General features: G+C 43.9%; 1 protein-coding gene across 1 annotated transcript; it reads right to left on the reverse strand.

Moving 5' to 3' along the window:
- Window positions 1–1,619: 1,619 nt before the first annotated feature.
- Window positions 1,620–16,746, reverse strand: LOC8036981. The gene is made up of 6 exons (XM_040218401.3): window positions 16,507–16,746; window positions 15,265–15,359; window positions 12,772–12,889; window positions 11,214–11,357; window positions 4,612–4,725; window positions 1,620–1,781 (listed from the first exon to the last, which is right to left on the reverse strand). The coding sequence occupies exons 1-6, from the start codon at window positions 16,744–16,746 to the stop codon at window positions 1,620–1,622; spliced, it is 873 nt and encodes a 290-aa protein (XP_040074335.2).
- Between the last annotated feature and the right edge of the window lie 614 nt (window positions 16,747–17,360).

A 17,360-nucleotide genomic window follows, 5' to 3' on the forward strand; every position in this document is an offset into this window, starting at 1 on the left:
GCGTACATCATCTGTCAAGGAAACTACAGCAGGTCATCTGCCAGCTCATTGCCGCACCCGTAAATGCAGTGCAGCGTTCAGCAGCATCACCATCCTTGCGAGGAACAAAAGCCCGTATGCACGAAAGATGCTTGAACCTATGGCCGTCGAAGAAAACGAAGCAATGTGCGTCCGCGTGGCTTTCATCAAGCTAAACACACGTGAAAAACAATGTTTGCTGTGTTTTACGTCCGGCTACAATGGGAATCATTTCAAACCAAATTGTATTTATAACTTTTAGAATGAAGATAAAAAAGAGGCAGATGGTCAAGGTACACGAAGAGAAAAAAGTATTAAATAACAGTTTGTAGTCCAGCGGTCTCTTTTTTTCTATATCTGTAGTTCCATGTTTTCCTCTCTTAAGTTCAAGCTGGTCTTTAGGCTCTGTACGTCATGCGAATCTGGTCTCTGCACGCACCTGGTGTGTGCAAGCGCGGGCTTGGTTGTGAACAGCTGCCCGCTCGGAGAAGATAAAGCGAAAGCTCGCGCCGGTGACCTTGGCGTTTAAATCCCTGCCCCTTTTCATATGAATGATCATATTTTACGGGGGATTGGTGGCCGAGTGGTCTAGCGCACACCAGCTCGGAGCACGTGGAGCGAAAGCTCGCGCTGCAGAACCCAGGGATCCTGGGTTCGAGCCCCACCCCTGCCCGTTTCGATCTGGATGAGCATCGTACCGGCGTGCGGTCGTGTATCACTACTGCGTGATGCACGTTAAAGACCCCAGGCTAGCGGCTGTACCGCACTGGCTAAATTTCTCATCTACAGCTGGGAGACTCGTCGCCCCTGTGAGGCAGATCAAGTTCTAGGCTGTATAAACACACAAACAACCCAATTTTATTTATCATATTTTACAGGCATGCGGCGGCGTAATCATCTGCGTGACGCACGTTCAATACTGAACAGATTGCTGCTCTACGAACGCCAACCAGTGCTACGTACAGGGGGCAGACAGAGCAGATACAGGGCAGATACAGGGCTCGTAAGATTTACCTGTTTTAGCCTGCACCTGTGCAGAAAAGTGCAGATAGTGTACTTCCGTTGGGTCTTTAATGGCCAATTCGTCTGGGCCTGCACCGCACCCGTCCAGTGCAGTAAACTCTTTACGTCATGCATTCAATAAAATGAACTAGCCTACCGTGGAAACTTTCACAATAGAGAGTTTTAGGGAAATGTTTTTGCACCTCTGATACGACAATGGGTCCTGAGGTACGTACTGCGTGTATGCGAGTCTCCTGTGCTAGCGGATGTGCAGTTCGTACCGGAGGCTCATCGTATACCCGTATCGGATGTGCAAAAACGGTTCCCTAGAACACTCTCGTGTCCAGTTTGCCAGGAAAACGTTAGTGTGGTTTAATTTGCTAGGCAAATGGGGCTGCGGTGATGTATGATGGATCATTTGGCGCGTTCAGAAGCACTGGTTGAATCCTCGATTACGAAATGCCCCACTTCAAAATAAAACTTGGCTCCACTAAAACCAAAGAAAAAGAAGAAGTAAAAACGCTTAAATTTGTGTAACGTTGACTTTTATACATTTTCTCTCTGTAAACTAAAGTGCTGCGGAGAAGCGCGTCCAATGATCAGATCAACATGAATCTCGAGTGCGTAATCGGTGTGACGAGTTTTCTGATGATTCTCAACAGCGGCGTGCTCTTGTTGGGGCAGAAGCCTTCGAAGTCGTCATTCTCCACGTCGTACACCGAAACGCAGTAGTTCGGGAACTCGTGAGACACCCGCCACAACTGCAAAAAAAAAAAAATCCGGACATGTTTGTTATGCGCGTGATTCAATAAGTAACGCGAAAACAGAGACCGTGTAGGGGCGGGCCCACATGACATACTTCCGGTCCGAAATCTCGTTGCACTCCCAAGTGTATCTTTTTTTTCGCGGAGTGCGTGTTTTGCGCTTGGTCATTTTTTTGTTTGTGTCATGATCGACTGCCTCTGACGTACTCTGCGGAGCACAAGTTTGTCTCTTTCATTTGCACTGGTTGTGGTGACGTCAGAACGCCGAGCGCTCTGATTGGCTTTGATTAAAGGGTTGTGGGTAGACCTCAAAACAAGATGCCTTGAGGTCTACCCACTACCCTTCAATCAGAGCCAATCAGAGCGCTCGGCGTTCTGACGTCACCACAACCAGTGCAAATGAAGCAGACAAACTTGCGCTCCGTGTAGTTGGCGACACAAAGCGTCATCTGACACTCGATTCGAGATTTCAACCCGTCGGTGGTCATAAAGGCCCCAGTGTGGACCAACACGCGTCCCTGACGTGACGCAGTTGCGGTGGCGCTGTCGACGACACTGCGCATGCGCAGACGCTTCACTTCACGCGAATTCGGTTTCTGCGCAAGCGCAGTGCCCACACCCGGTCTGGGCAAACGCGAGCTTGTTTGTAAACAGTGTGTCGGTTTACAGATGCCGCCGTGGGGCAACTCCGAAAAAAAGAAAACAAATCGGACTAAGCTTGTATTTATGCTGTTTAAATACGGACCCGATCCTATATTACCGAATTCTGTCATCGACAGAGCCACTCGACATGTGCTTCGGCATTTCACCGACACCAACCCCCCAAAAACGACGCCAGTAATTAAGCGTCCGCGTGTAAAGATATCTCGAACGCTAAAGACGCTGCTTATCAACATAACCAAAAACGGCTTGCCGAAAAAAAAAAAAGAAAAAAAGGCGTTTCGTGGAACCATTTTATCAGCAACGTCTACAAGGGCGAGCTCCTTGCGTTTGATCGCGTCTCGTCTTCATAAGCGCTTGACTCGCCTAGAACCCTCAATAAGCTATAAATATTAAAGCATAAAATGCTTTTTAATGCTAAAAACCAATTCCAAAAATAGTTCGTCCGTCCGTCCGGCCGTGCATTTCCCGCTAAATTTGGCGGGGAAATCGATGTCACGTGACCTATATACAAATCAAGTTCCCCCGCTAAATTTAGAGGGAAATTTGATGTCACGTGACCTGACATCATGTCACCTACTGATCGATTTAGTTTTCCCGTAACATTTAGCGGAAAAATTAACGTCACACGACCAATACACCAATTCAGTTCCTCGCTACATCTGGCGGGGAAATTGATCTGCGCCATCTATCAATACGTGCGCAATGTCATGTGAAATACAAACCAATGTAGTTTTCCCGATAAATTTAGCGGGAAAACTGATGTCACGTGACCCAACGCCACCTGAGTCCTGACCCCTTTACTTTCGATATATATATATATATATATATATATATATATATATATATATATATATATACGAATATGTGCAGATGAATGAACCGTACTTCATTCATCTGCACATATTCGTTTATATCCCCCTCGGAGACCACGTACGATGACGTGAGGTGCCCGTGTTGTGTGTATATATATATATATATATATATATATATATATATATATATATATATATATATATATATATATATATATATATATATATATATATAGTGTATACGTATACTGATGCCACGTACATAACATATAATGTACAACACCGTATATAGTCTTCTAATAAACAAATTAATGATAACTTCCTAAATACTGCATTTCATGCACTATAGTGTTTTGAAGGCAAAAGTCACTGCCTGGAACCCTCATCAAGATATATATACTACGCTTCTCACGTCCTCAAAGTCTTTCTGAAAATTACTGATTAAGTGGACCATCTGCGCCATCTATCAATACCTGCTCCAAGCGAGCCCTCCCACTCGACTCAGTCGTCTGCGTCACCGTCCGTCGCTGTCCCTGGAAAGTTTCTTGGCCCTATTTTTACCGAGAGGTAGCTACGCTTTGTAATTCTGCAAGATAAAACCGACCTGTGAAATACAGCTTTGACGAAAAGTCTAGATTGCTACGTGCAGGCGCCGATTTTTACGGCACAATTTAGAACGAGCCTGGCTATTTCAGACACCCTATATATATATATATATATATATATATATATACGCCTACAGTATGCGCACTCCATTCCTCGAATGCCTTGTGGACGCCGCCATTTTTGTGCCAAGCGTATAGAGCGGGCGAAATCGGCGATAGTTATACGATATAAAAATGCGACTTCCTCGACTTTAGGTATGTATTCGGCGGTGTCGGGAAGGGTGCAGGCAGGTTATCGCCCATTTTGCTCTGTCGGATATCAATACCACCTATAGAGGACAAGGCCTGCGAATGACGTCATCATTTGTGCATCCCCATGACATGACCACAAGTAGCAAAAAAACAAACAAAAAGACTCTGAAACTCTACGCGTTTGTTGCTTTGCGAATATACTCTTGTCGAGCTTTATTTAGCCCATTTGCCGCTTGGGGGCGGGTCGGAAATGCACCAACAATTACGTCACTAGCAGGCCTAGTCCTCTATATATACTGGTTGAACACGGTGTTAACATTTGTGGAGGACGGAAAAAATGCGCCACGTGAATTCCGCACAATTAAGAGAAGTACCGACAATGATTTTCAGGCACTATAAAAGAACTCTGTTATAGGGTATTCTGAAGAAACATCAAACGATATGCAAGCTTTGGTAGCTTATATTGTCCGCAGTGGTACACGATATGAGAGGTACCTTTTTGGTGATGGTTTTCTTATTGTCGTATCCGTAGAATACCGTTCGGTTCTGCTTGTAGCGAGACAGGGCCATCCACTCGACTCCCGTCTGCATCTTGTGCAATCGACAAGCCTTCGACGAAAAAGAAATCAGATTTGTAAATTAATACGAAGCTAGACGTTGTCGCCATGTTAAAAAATCACTAGTTTGTTTCACTTGACACGAGGGCAAGGCCGAAGTTACAAACCCGAATCATGTTGCCCTGAAAGATACCTGCCTCAAAGCGCGCTGTGAGACTGGAACTCGCTTTTACAACTTATGCTGCGCTGGCACTTAAAAAAAAGAAAGAGCCTATGCAAGGTGTTTTAAGGAAGGACAACGCCCAAAAGGATAAACTTTTGAGCCTTCTGCTTAATATGAATGAAATCGACAGTATATTTATTGGCAGCTGTGAGGCAGAAAATGCAGAGGAAACTTTCATCTGTGTACATGAATTGTGAAATAAATTAGGGTGGTTTTTATCGGGAACGGACTGACATTCTTTAGGAAAACTATCGTTAGAAAACTAACGCAATACCCAACATTTTGCTTTGCTAGACACGCAGCAGTAAGTATGCCTGGAGAGTGCAACTGTGAAAACAAAGTTTCCAAAAAGTAATTTATTTTATGCTAACATCGCGCTGAAAAATCAGATAAATTTCTTGCATTTGATCTTGTCGACAAAATCTTAACATCATTTATAAAAGACATTCACAAAGTAAAAAGAAACAAAAAATACAATACCACAGCTCCATTGCCCATTAGTGAGCCTTTCCTTTTGTCTTGTTACCTAACGATAGTTTTCTCAAAGTGGAATTTATGCCAAAACGTGGAGCGGAGAAAAACGTGTTCGAGGTGCTCGAACCATTACCTTTTCTTTAGCATCAGTGGACCGAAAATAATTTATAAAAATATAACTATGTTGTGTAAACAATGGAAGCTTTCTGTGAAAACTCTCTAGATGTTGATGGATCTAAGTAGGGCATTTTTTGTAATCGACTTTTTCGGCAGATTTATTTTTTTGGGTAGTGTCCCACCTTCAAGGGTCACTGAAAGGGTATTTATGCTCGCCAAGAGTTTTCCCTGTACATGGCATATGAGAGCCCAGCTACCTAGAACACAATTTGCGGCTCGAAATTCGGTTTCTTGCCGCCAGAAAACCGCTGATCAAGAACTGGCCAATTTTAGTAGCGCTCACTCTCTTCTTCGTGGTCACGTGCCATTTTCTATGGTTTAGACACAACCACCAAATATAATCGAAGTCGTGGGTCATGATGGCACAAACTCAATACTAAAAATAGACAAAAAATATGATACTAATTTTTTTCTGGCTTCTCAAAAACTGCAAATACGTTGATTAGAAGAAAAAAAAAAGTTGCACAGCCACGTGACTTTTGGTGACTTTCTCCTCTATATTTATACTTCCATCCCAGTCCAGTTTTGGTTTCAGTTTCGAGCAGTTACGTTTTTTTTTTTTTTGACATTGCTAAAAATATGCATGTCGCTGCAGCAAAATATTGATTGCGTAGTCTTCTGACAAAATATTAAAAATCGCCCGACAAAAAAATTAAAAAAAATGAGGAATGTCAGTGCCCCTTTAAACAAAACGCCTCACCCCACAAAAAAATAACAGAAAAAAAAATGTTTTTTTTTTTTGTACTGTTTCGAAGGAGAAAGAACACCTTGCACAAGCTTTGGTTATATATATAGTATATACATATGGGTGGTTTCATCTGAAATCGGGCAGGCTGAACGGGTCTAATATTTAATTTTGACAAAACAAAATATATGTTTTGGGGGCAGTTCTCAAATTTCGGAGGACGCAAACCGCATGTTGTACAGATTTTTTGTTCTCGAGTTACGAAGCGTAGAAGCCGCTGTGGCAGACAGTAGCATTTTTACCTGCCGTCGCAGGTCGCGTGTTCTGACAACCTCTGCTACCACTACTGCTTTTTTCTTCACCATTTTAACTTGTTTCCTCATTTAATAGGTACTATAAAGATACCTTGATTTATTCAAATATTTGTAGGAATTTTATAAATATTTTTAAATAAAATGTCAAAACTCGTCGTTCAGCTCGATTTTTGGTCAACTTTGACAGGTCCTTACTTTGTCTGTACTTAAGGTAAATTTTCTTTTTTTAGCTCTACAGAAAGCCCAAAGCAAGCCCAGTATAGATATGATAATACTATCATGATCTGTTGACTAGCCGCTCCGCCACCTTCACGTAAACGTTGTGAGAAATAACAAATGTTGAAAGTTTGAAGTTGACCTCAAAAACCGCATTTTTTGTAAATTTTTATTTTTTAAATTCTTTTGGATAGATTAGTCGACTACAAGAAAAAACAATCTAGAAATGAAATAGTTTGTTTGTTTGTTTTCTATCCAAGCCGCAATCCTGTAAAATGTGTGTTAATTTGACTAAAATACAGCTACCTTACCGGCATTGTCCGCCTCTACGATTTCAAAAATATATTTTTATTTTTGTTAACGTTTTTGAAAAAAAAAAAAAAAAACACCTTCACAAGACTCCTTTTTGCTAGAATGTGAAGTCTGTTTGAAGAAAAATGACGCATCGCTGGCTAAGCTAAGACTCGAGCTCGAAGACATACTGGAGCTTGCATCGTAAAAATGCAATAATAAATTCATAAAACAAATTGGATGCCACGTTTTTTTTTTGTTTTTTAACGGGTTTCAAAAGTGGACAAAAAAAAATTATTCCCCACTTCTTCATCAGGCGCGCCCAGCGAAGAGCCATATGGCTCGAAAAAGCGCATGTGAAGTCACGTGCCGTCATCTTGCACTTGGATTTTGCTGAAAACTGGAGTGTCTTAATCCAGCGCGCGGTGCAAGGACATCACTGGAAGAGCAAGATGGTTTCCATCTTCACCTGCGTGGCTACACAGTGAACGACGACTTCGCCCGTGGCTCGTCCCACGCGCTCTTTGCGCTCAACGTCGTCGAAGGGCGGCTGGAGGAAGTATTGCCTATTTCCACGCAACTCGTTTATATCTCAGACGGTGCTCCAAGCCACTTCAAAAACAGGCACCCGATGTACGAATTAAAAAAAAAAAAGAATGTCGTCGTGTAGTGGATATTCTTCGCATCATGGCACTGGAAAAGGTCGTGTGATGGAGTGGGCGGCGTGCTCAAGCACCGGGCATCCATGTATAACTTGACAAATACAGGATTGTACTCCATAACGAAAACGCAAAGCTTCGTTGAGGCATTCAGACCGAAAGTGAAAGGGATCGTTCTACTCTCAGTTGCCAAACAGAAGCTCACGCGTTTCTGGGAGCTCAAGAAAAAAAAAGTGAGCGAAGGTAAACCCATTAAAGAGCATCCGATCCCCACACGTGTGGAAGAAAATAATGGAGAAGGCGCCTTGAACTTTGCCCTAGAAAAGATTTGCGAAAGCCCAGAGTAACTGCATATACACGTGTCAAGCCATGCACGTACCGCTTTGTGTCCCGAAATTTAGAAGGTCAACAGTGAGTGCGTGCCGGCAAACTCAAAACTGCAACCTTAAACTGTGTGGTCCCTACGCAGTGTGCAAACTGATTAACAGTTACGTCGAACTAGTAAAAAAAAGTGCTGCCTTCGAAAATTGTGCCATCGATGTTTTTGTGTTTTTTGCTGGTCCAGTGCGGACGTTTCTACATCAGTGAGGTGCAAGAACTGTGCAGTCAACCGTCGGCGATCTGCAAGGTGTGAGGACAAAACTCGGTGCATATTTCCAGAAGACTTAGGCACAAAATTTGAATGGTGTGAGAATGTATCATTTAATTGTAATAGCATGGATAATGAGTAGCCACTCTCGTTTGCTTTGAACCGTTCTATATAGAAACAATGTTTGACATGTTGTGTGGCCTTTTGATTTTTTATATTCTTGTTACTGATTATTTTCTAGTGTGCTTATGTGGTTTCTCTCTTATTTCAAGTTTTAAGTTACAATAAATGTCACAAGTTCACCTACTTTACGTACGGACGACGACGACACAGGGTGTTCTCTTTCTTTTCTTAAAGGTTTGTTTTTCAAGTGGAGAAAGCTATGTAATGCTCTCTGTGCGAGTGAGTTATACGACCAGAAAAACAAGGTATAGAAGGCTAATCGTCACTCTAAGTCGAATAATGACTAAGTTTACCATTCCTGAAACAGGCAAAAGGCTGGTGGGGAGAAAACACGAATGATACGAAACAAACACGCGGGCACACTTACGCACCCGTAGCCTCGCTCCTGCCGCACGAGGTGGTCATTTTAGCGCTCCACCTTTCTCACTTGCTCCAAGTCCTTCTCAAAACGACAGTTTTCGGGGTTCTTGATGACGCTCAGTAAGTTTCTCACTGAAACCATACTTTTCTTTTTTTGTAATTAAAAAGTTAGTTAACTTATTCTAAACACTTAGAAGGGTTATCTTAAGGATATTATGTCCCCCTGGCCGTACAACTTACTTGCACAAACCGCAATAGGGTAGCTTATATGGATTTTTTTTTAAAAATCAATCTTTAATGCCTAAGAAAAAAACACCCAACAATGAGCCGCCTTCTTTAGTGGCATATACATTTGCGTTTCAAAATGCCGCTAGCCGGTCGGCCATTCGTGGAAGCGTTACGACAGAGAGAACGACGTCGTAACTCACGCAAATGAACTGAGGATGTCGTGTGATTTTGTCAAAAACTCTTTGGGTTCTGATATAATAGTCGCGCCCATGAAATATGCGCATTGGACATCAACGATTGCGCGGAGGTTTACCGACCAGAAATCATTCTACGCGAGTCAGTTTTGTTAGGTAAGTACCGTAGCAAAATTTTTAACGGATAATCTGTTTATCGGCTGGAATCCCCGAGGAAAGTGTGAAGCGACATAAGGTAAAGAAACCACCACGCAACGAAAAATCGTTGAGCTACGAAAAACTGCACGCCACGAAAAATCTTCACGAATAGTCATCACGTTACAAAATATCATCTCACGCTCGCCAAGGTTACATCACAAAGTTATTATAATGTACGCTAGAGATTCAGCTGGCGCTAGTGTCTATGCGACGTCCGGTACACAAATAGACCGATCTCACCAGCTAGTTTGAGTACGCCACCGCTGCCGACATGCATCGTGGGAGCTGTAGTCTTTCTGCACGTGCGATAACCCTGCTGGAGGTCTGCGCGAGCAGAGCACGAGGCGGCATGAGCTGTCTCGTGAACTGGCGACTGCCTCCTACGAATTAGTTATGGCGGCGTCACGCATGCGTGAAAGGCTTGATGAGATCGGTCTATTGAAACAGACAGCAACCAGTCTACATTCGCGGTGCACCTGCGCATTCCTTACGGGAAAACGCGCGTGCAACAAGGAACACTTTTGCTATTTGGGTCGTAGCGAATAGTATGCACCTTTATTAACACTGTAAAAGTGTAATTGCTTTAGTTACATCATATTTCTTCCCCAGTGAACGGCGCTTAACTTCGCTAAATTTCAGACCCAAACCTGTGTTCCGCAGAAAGCGTGTAAAGTTGTAAACACGAACAACGAATCTAAGTAAACTAGCGATCGAAAAGATTGTAGAGTTTGTTCAAGGTTCGCAAGCATTCCGGTGGCACTTATATATTACTAATATAGCATTCCTGTCACGTATATCAAAATGACACCGTCGTGCTTCTTTACAAGTGGTGAAAAACATTCAAAACGTAAAGTATAAAAAACTTGGGTTAGAGAAGGTGTTTTTGTTTCTTTGTTATATTCCCTATGCCGGGCAGCTTTTATCGCGCACTTGGTCTCTGGTGTCTCCCTGTTTTTAAAGATTTCGAGCGTGTGGGTGATGATCTGAACGTAGAACAAGCATCTTCTTACATATTCATGAGCAGAAAGAATCAAGCATTTTGATCATTTACATGCACAGGGAGTTACTGATCCAGGGTTACTGCGTAGTTCTTGCCGTCCCTCTTCGTTTTCCAGATGCCCTTCGTTCGTTTGGCACGTATATCCCCCATGCTGAAAAGCGTCGACGCCGTGTTCACGCTAACAATGTCCGACGGTGGACCTAAATGCGTGGGTGAAGCTGTTTTAGCACTATGTTTAATGTCACAAATTTGTCAGGAAAAAACAAAAAAAACGTAAATGACCAATTATTTGGTCTGTGTGGCTAAGAAATGTTCTTAGCCACCTTGTTGGTACGAATTATTTGGGATACCTGCTCTTACAATCATGCGCAGGGAGAAAATGCATTCACTTTTTCCCGTAGAAATGCATTAGCGGAAGTCAACTTTCGACTGGTTCCTGTCCGCTTCAATTTGCATCAGCACACTAGTGCCAGTTGAACCTCTAGCGTACATTATAGTAACTCTATGGATTACATGTCCCGCTAAATGCAACGGGAAGCGTTTTCTCACTAAACTTGGCGAAAAAGAAAAGTTTACAAAATCTGAAAAAAGGTTTGACGTGACTCTTGAGCTCAGAAAAAGCGAATAAATGAAAACACAGCACAGCTCAAAACACGTAGCACGTCCCGCGTCTCCCAACTTAACCCGCAGGCTGAAGATACGCAGAATTGCATACTAGAAATGTCGTAGTGAGTACATGAGCGTCGTACCTCTTTGAGGTTTGTGTAGGAGTAACCCAGGAGTCCAGGTCTGGCTCCTTTGAGACCCTTGATGACCGTCAGGGAGATGCTGAAGCAAACGTTGTCGGCGCGGAGTCGCGTCTTCCAGGCATGCACATTCCACAGCCGATATCTCTGCAGCACATCATTAAAGAGACCATGAAACATTTTGTTTTCACCTTCTTCCTCCTTAGCTTTCCTCCTCGACTCAAAAGCGAAATAAGACATTACGTGGTCGTGGCGTGCTTGGGCACCGGATACTAGAGTGCCTGCATACACACGCGCGCTTTTGCTTGAGTGGTGACATCTCAGCCATTTTTCCGCCCAACCGTTTTCTTATGCATTTTGAACTGCGCGCCATCCGGTGTCACTCAGCTCGAGCGCGTAGCTTTGGCTAATGCATGGACGCCATTTTACCGCCCAAGTCACGCACCTAGTGCGCGAGAGCGTCACGCGCTGGCACATTCAGGACAACAATGGATGTCTTCACCCTGAGACAGACAGACATGTAGGCACCCTACCGGATACGATGACTCCAAGCTTCCACCATGTTTTTTTTAAGCCCACCGTGGAACTTGTCATTCGCGAGTGACGAAAAGTGCCGTCACTGCACTTATTGGCCACGAACGCGAATCCAAAGATTCGTCGACAGTTTGATTGTTAATGAGCGCACACACTGAGCGCACACGTCCGAGTGATGCAGTGCTCGTGCATATAGCCTCCTCTATACTCACAAAGCCTGGCAGTTGGACGACGGAGCCAGAGTGTGCCCGGTCGCAGATTTGAAGCGCGAGGATCTGGTTACATAGAGCATTTCTCGGGGAACCAGTACGTCAGCGCACAGCTTTTGCAGCGGCGAGGACCCGAAACACACTTGTTCGCTCGGGAGACGTGTGTTTCGGCGTCTCGCCGCAGCGGGGCGCCAGTCACATGGCTCTCCTCTCATCCGTTGTCTGCCGCTCCACCTTTTCCATTTCGGTGGCTGCTTCTCGTGGCGATCTGCCAGGCTTTGTCAGTATATATGATGCTGTGGCTCGTGTCAATCTGTGAGCTGGGTTTGGCTGATCTGCTTGTGCATCGCGGATGCATCACAATGAAAAGAAGCTGTACTTTCAAAGGAAAGAAATAGTCTGATATATTTTCGAATGTTCGTACCGAAAAGCAGGCTTTTGGCTTTATACCCTCGTGTACTATTTTTCTTTTGGCCCACTAAACGGTATGCTGAGTAAAATTGCAATCTAAACTCATTTATCCCAGCCCAAAATTCATTTCATGGTATGTTCGAAAACATTTGCCTCCCGGGCTGCAACTTTTTTTCTTTCTAACGATGCAATTTCATGAGATCATTTGAATTAAATAAGTACGAATTTGACACGAGTGCTGAGTCATCATTTAATCTATGCCCTGCTCTAGCGTCTGGTAGATGAAGCATAAGCTCCAGCTTCGGATCTAGGAGATCCCGATCACGAGTGAGTTTCTGGTTTGAACGGGGCTATGATGTTGAAGTAAAACTCCCTTGGGACTTGCGAATAAAAAGAGAAGTCCTCACCAGATAGACGTCTCGCCTGTGGGAGCCGTTGTATGGTTGGTACGGGTTGGGAAACCGTAAGGTATGAAGCGCCCCCATGCGGGCCGCCTGTGTCTCAAGGATGAGGAACGTGGACAACCTGTAGTGTAAATGCGCACCCGGTCTTAAACTGGACGTCTAAGGTTTAACTTGTGTTTGGTCACTAATTGGTGAGTATTTTTCACACGTAAACCTCCCTCCAGCATTCGGTCAGAAAGTAACGTGATGTTGCTTCGGACTGAGGAGCCACATTACCAGCTCTTTTTATACTTCTTTCATATGGTGTCATGTTCTGGTAACCAGTACGGTTACAGCTGTAGCTATTTCGAAAAAAAAAATATTCCAACGAAACATTGTTCTAACTTCCCATAGGTTTTGACACCACCAAAGTATTGTAGCCGAAACCAGAAAACAATTTTCTCAAGATGCTAATTTATTCTCATGTCGTAGTTTTGCAGGCGGGCACACATAAACGCGGTCCCTGCTACAGGAACAAAAATTGTGAAAATAACGCTGTAAAAACAATCTTGCTTGTCTCATTTTTCCCTAAATTCCCGTAATCGATCGAACAGGTGAACTGACAACAACAAACGCAAGACCATTGTTAAATCTAGACGTAGAAAAAATAAGAGAAATTCCGACTGCAGTAGCGAAGGAAAGCACAATTTCGTAGTGTCACAAAATACACGGCTGTTGGCCTAATGAAACTGATATTATAACAAATATCGCTGATTATTTCCAACAGACCAAGGCAGTGTAAGCCCTCAAGTAAAAAGTAACGGTACCTGCCCAGATATCCCCATGACATCTTGGAACGGGGGACATATGTCATGGGACCGTCCACGTGATATCCAGGAACACGTGATATATAGGAACATTGGGTAACATTAAACTCACTGGATGCTGGGAAAATAGCGTCAAACTCCCCGCATGGTCTCTATCTTGGTCTATGGAATGAGCAGGTTTTATTTTACCTCTCCATTACTGGTGAGCCGCTCAAAATTCTCGGTGACAGGTTGCTTTATAGAAACATTTCTTGCATACCCAGATTTTTTTGTTTTTTTTTGTTAAAGACTTGCAAGACCAGCGCACATCCTCGCATCGACCCCTCATTCAGCGTCGATGCTTGGCATGTTAAAAAATAATTTCCCTGTCTTGAATTACGCAAGACGAACAATACAATTGCAAAATCTTCTGGGGATAAGCATGATTGATAAGTTGATTGCATACACAGTGCCAAAAACGTTTAAACTGCCGAAGAACGCCCTCAGTACGATGGCGCTTTATAGCGATTTTGGAGCGACTGGTTCAGGATGGCCCTTTCGAAGCAATTGGAATATTCAAAACGACGGAAATGGTGATTGCCATAGCAACCTAAACCGATCAGTCAGTCGCTTTGCGAGGTTTTGGTCGTCCGTATGTTAGTATCTGCATGTGTTCGGCTAGCAGGCAGGTAAGGCACAAGGCTAGGTAAGGTAGGCAAGACACTTAAGACTTTTTCTAGTCTGAACTAGCTTTGTGCGACTTATTTATGACTTTACCGTGATGAGTTGGACCTTTTTCATTTTTTATCATGTGTCAAAGTATATAAATTGTATCTCTTAAATTTTCTAACTTGTGCTACTCACCAGATCCGCGAGGTTGTTCTGGGGCACGAAGAAAGTAAAGAATTGTTAATATAAGGCGACGGCGCTATACTTTCCCAGGATCCGGTGCTTTTAGGTAACACTACTTTCGACATCATCACAGTGTGATCAAGCGCAGACTCAGACTGAACACGACTGCAAGTCATTCGGCTTGCAGTCGTGTCTGCAGTCAGTCTGTCAAAATGACGCTCAGCGTCTGGCTCGGGTCTAGTTGTTGAGTTAGCAGCGCCATTCGAGTTTGATGACGTTCTGTGGAAGAAGAGGTCGTTCGCAGACTGATTATATTGTGGTGCTGCATCGGGGTGTTCTGCTCAAACGAGACATCCTATGACGTTGGTGTCCTGCCCCTCTGCGCGACATTCATGGGTCATTGAACATCCTCGGGTTGTCAGAATGTACATGGTACATTGCGACGCTCTAGCCATGTCCACACGATACTCACGGTGAATTTTTGAACGTTCTTGCAACGGCTGCGCAATGTTTATGAAACATTTCGGGCGTTGCGAAGACGTACGTGTGAGTATACATTCTCTGACTCAGGCTTCGTAGAGCCTCTCGGCACGCGATCAAGACTTATCACTGTTATCTCATACTTTTTTTATCTTCTCTATTATTTTTGTTATTTCTTATATTATCTTTATCCTATTTATTACCTTTATATTATATATCAACTTATCTTTCCCTTATATTTATGATGTCTCTTTATCGTACCTTTTTATCTTTTCGAATATATCTTAACTTTTATATCACATCTCATCATTCGTCTTACCTTGTCCTCATCTTACCCTCGTCTTTTATCTCTGTTAATTAAAAAAAAAAAACAGCTCACCGGGACAGTTTTCCGAGCAGGTCCTCGGTCATGTCCACCGCCTTGTCCACTCTGATCATGAGGCTGTCTTCCGCTGGGGCCTTTGACACGAAGATCTGCACGACAAAAAGGAGGTCATTGCGTCACATGTAAGGTCTGTTACATGGCGTTCATGCTTATAAAGGGCTGTCTAAAAAGTACACGTTTCTTGCAATCGCATCATTGCTGTACCGGAAGTGGAGACTTTCCTCCGGAGGAAATCGCTATCCTCCACTTCTTTCCTTGGGCAGAGGCTTGGTGTCTGTTCATCACGTGGGTCAAGACAACCACTCACAAGCTTTGCTGGCTGTCGTCAAGGTCTCCGTCGTTGGTGTCAGCCCCAACCTCCCGAAAAAGGGAGAAGACGACAGCGAAAAGGCAAAGAGGGAACACTTGCTGCTTGCTTGGTTGATGTCCTCACTGAAGACCTACGCGCGCTCTGCAAAGTTCACTTGATCTTTTTTTTTTTTTTTTTTTTTTTTTTTGTCGTGAACGGCATTTGTTGTGTTCTGTTTGGACAGCCCTTTATATACTTCCTAATTTAGTTCGCTTTATCCTCGCATGATGGGGCGTCACAACCATGAAACTCAGCAGACCAGCCCGACCCTGGCGGCGGCACGGCGGAAACGGCAAACGCATGTTCTGTCACCATCGATTTGTCGACGGGAGGCTCAGAAGCCACGGGTTTAAACACCGTGGCTCTTCACGCTAGTTTGTCTACTCTACTTCTATGGCGGACTGCCAGGATGGTAGCCACTCGTAGGGCTCCCCTATGGATTGTTACCGTTTTTATTCCTATTTCGATGTGTTTTTTCGTGGACGCAAACACTTTTGGGTTGTCATTCAGTGCTGAACATACTAATTAAAAATCTTTTCCGAACGAGCCCGGTTGCGGATAGTAACCTTATAAACAAGCATGACAAGGATGTTGTTTTTATTCGCCACGAGAAGGACCTGTTTCTTATCGTTTACTAAGAGTAATTGATCATTTGCAATATAGTACGCGCTACCAATTGTGAAACACGAATGGCCATAAAAATAACTTGTGCCGTCATACGTATACGCGGCGTGATGTAAAAAAAAAATAAAGATCGCCCCATGAGGCCAGTCCTCTCATATCCACTGCAGCTTAAGAATGACCGGCCTGCCCATTCGCTTTCCAACCAGAGAAAGCTAAGCTTAGTGCATGCGCAGCAATTTTTTTTGTGCAAGTCATCGTTGTACCTCGCAGAAGGCGATAAACTTGTACGCCTGCTTGATGTTGTTCAGCCCGAGTTCTATGCCTGTCAGATGATAGCTGCCTATGAAATCCAGGAGGGCCGCCAAGATGTCTGCATCCTGCCATGGCGCCAAGGTCCACGACAGGGACAGGTAACGCTTCTTGACGTCTGTCAGTGCCCGAAAAGGACGGAATCCGAGGTGGTCTGATACGAGAAAAAACAAACGAACATATAATAAACTCATTTTGAAACGGCATTCATCGTTTAGAGAAACGGTCGATCTAATTACCGCAAAGTTTCCGAACGAACGCCCACCCGAAAAGTACGACACTGTTTTTTTTATCTCTCCACCATGGGTTGGCGCTCAATCGGGATATTATGAGAGTATTCGCAACTCCAACGCCTTATAGATGGCGGGGCGGTAATTCTAAGGTGGTAGAAGAGACGGTGACAGATTTTTCATGCGCTTGCTCGCTGATGCTGGTCAGTGTGCTTAAATTAATTTAATTGGCTTCAGGTCCTAAATGATTAGGTCAGGAGCCTATCACAGGTGATGGAGATGTTCACGTGCGTTAAAAAAACGTGCCTGTTTTTTTTTTTTTTTTTTTCTTTTCTTAGAAGTTGCGGAAACATCACAGAACTTGAGAGGTTTGCTTTGTGGAGGGCGAGCGCGTTTTAGGCACCGGTCAGTCATTGTGTGTGGCACAATATTTCTGTGGGTGGTGTAAATATCGTGGTGTTTGCGCTGTGCCAGGCCACCAGTGCTCTAAAACGGCAGCTGCTCGAAGTGACCGCCAAGCGTCTGTAGGACACCGTTCACAGTATGGATATCTAGGCTCACAGTTCATCCTCGCGGTT

The sequence above is a fragment of the Ixodes scapularis genome, unplaced genomic scaffold (genome assembly GCF_016920785.2).
Source record: "Ixodes scapularis isolate PalLabHiFi unplaced genomic scaffold, ASM1692078v2 PGA_scaffold6__148_contigs__length_123643588, whole genome shotgun sequence".
In the NCBI taxonomy this organism is placed as follows: domain Eukaryota; kingdom Metazoa; phylum Arthropoda; class Arachnida; order Ixodida; family Ixodidae; genus Ixodes; species Ixodes scapularis.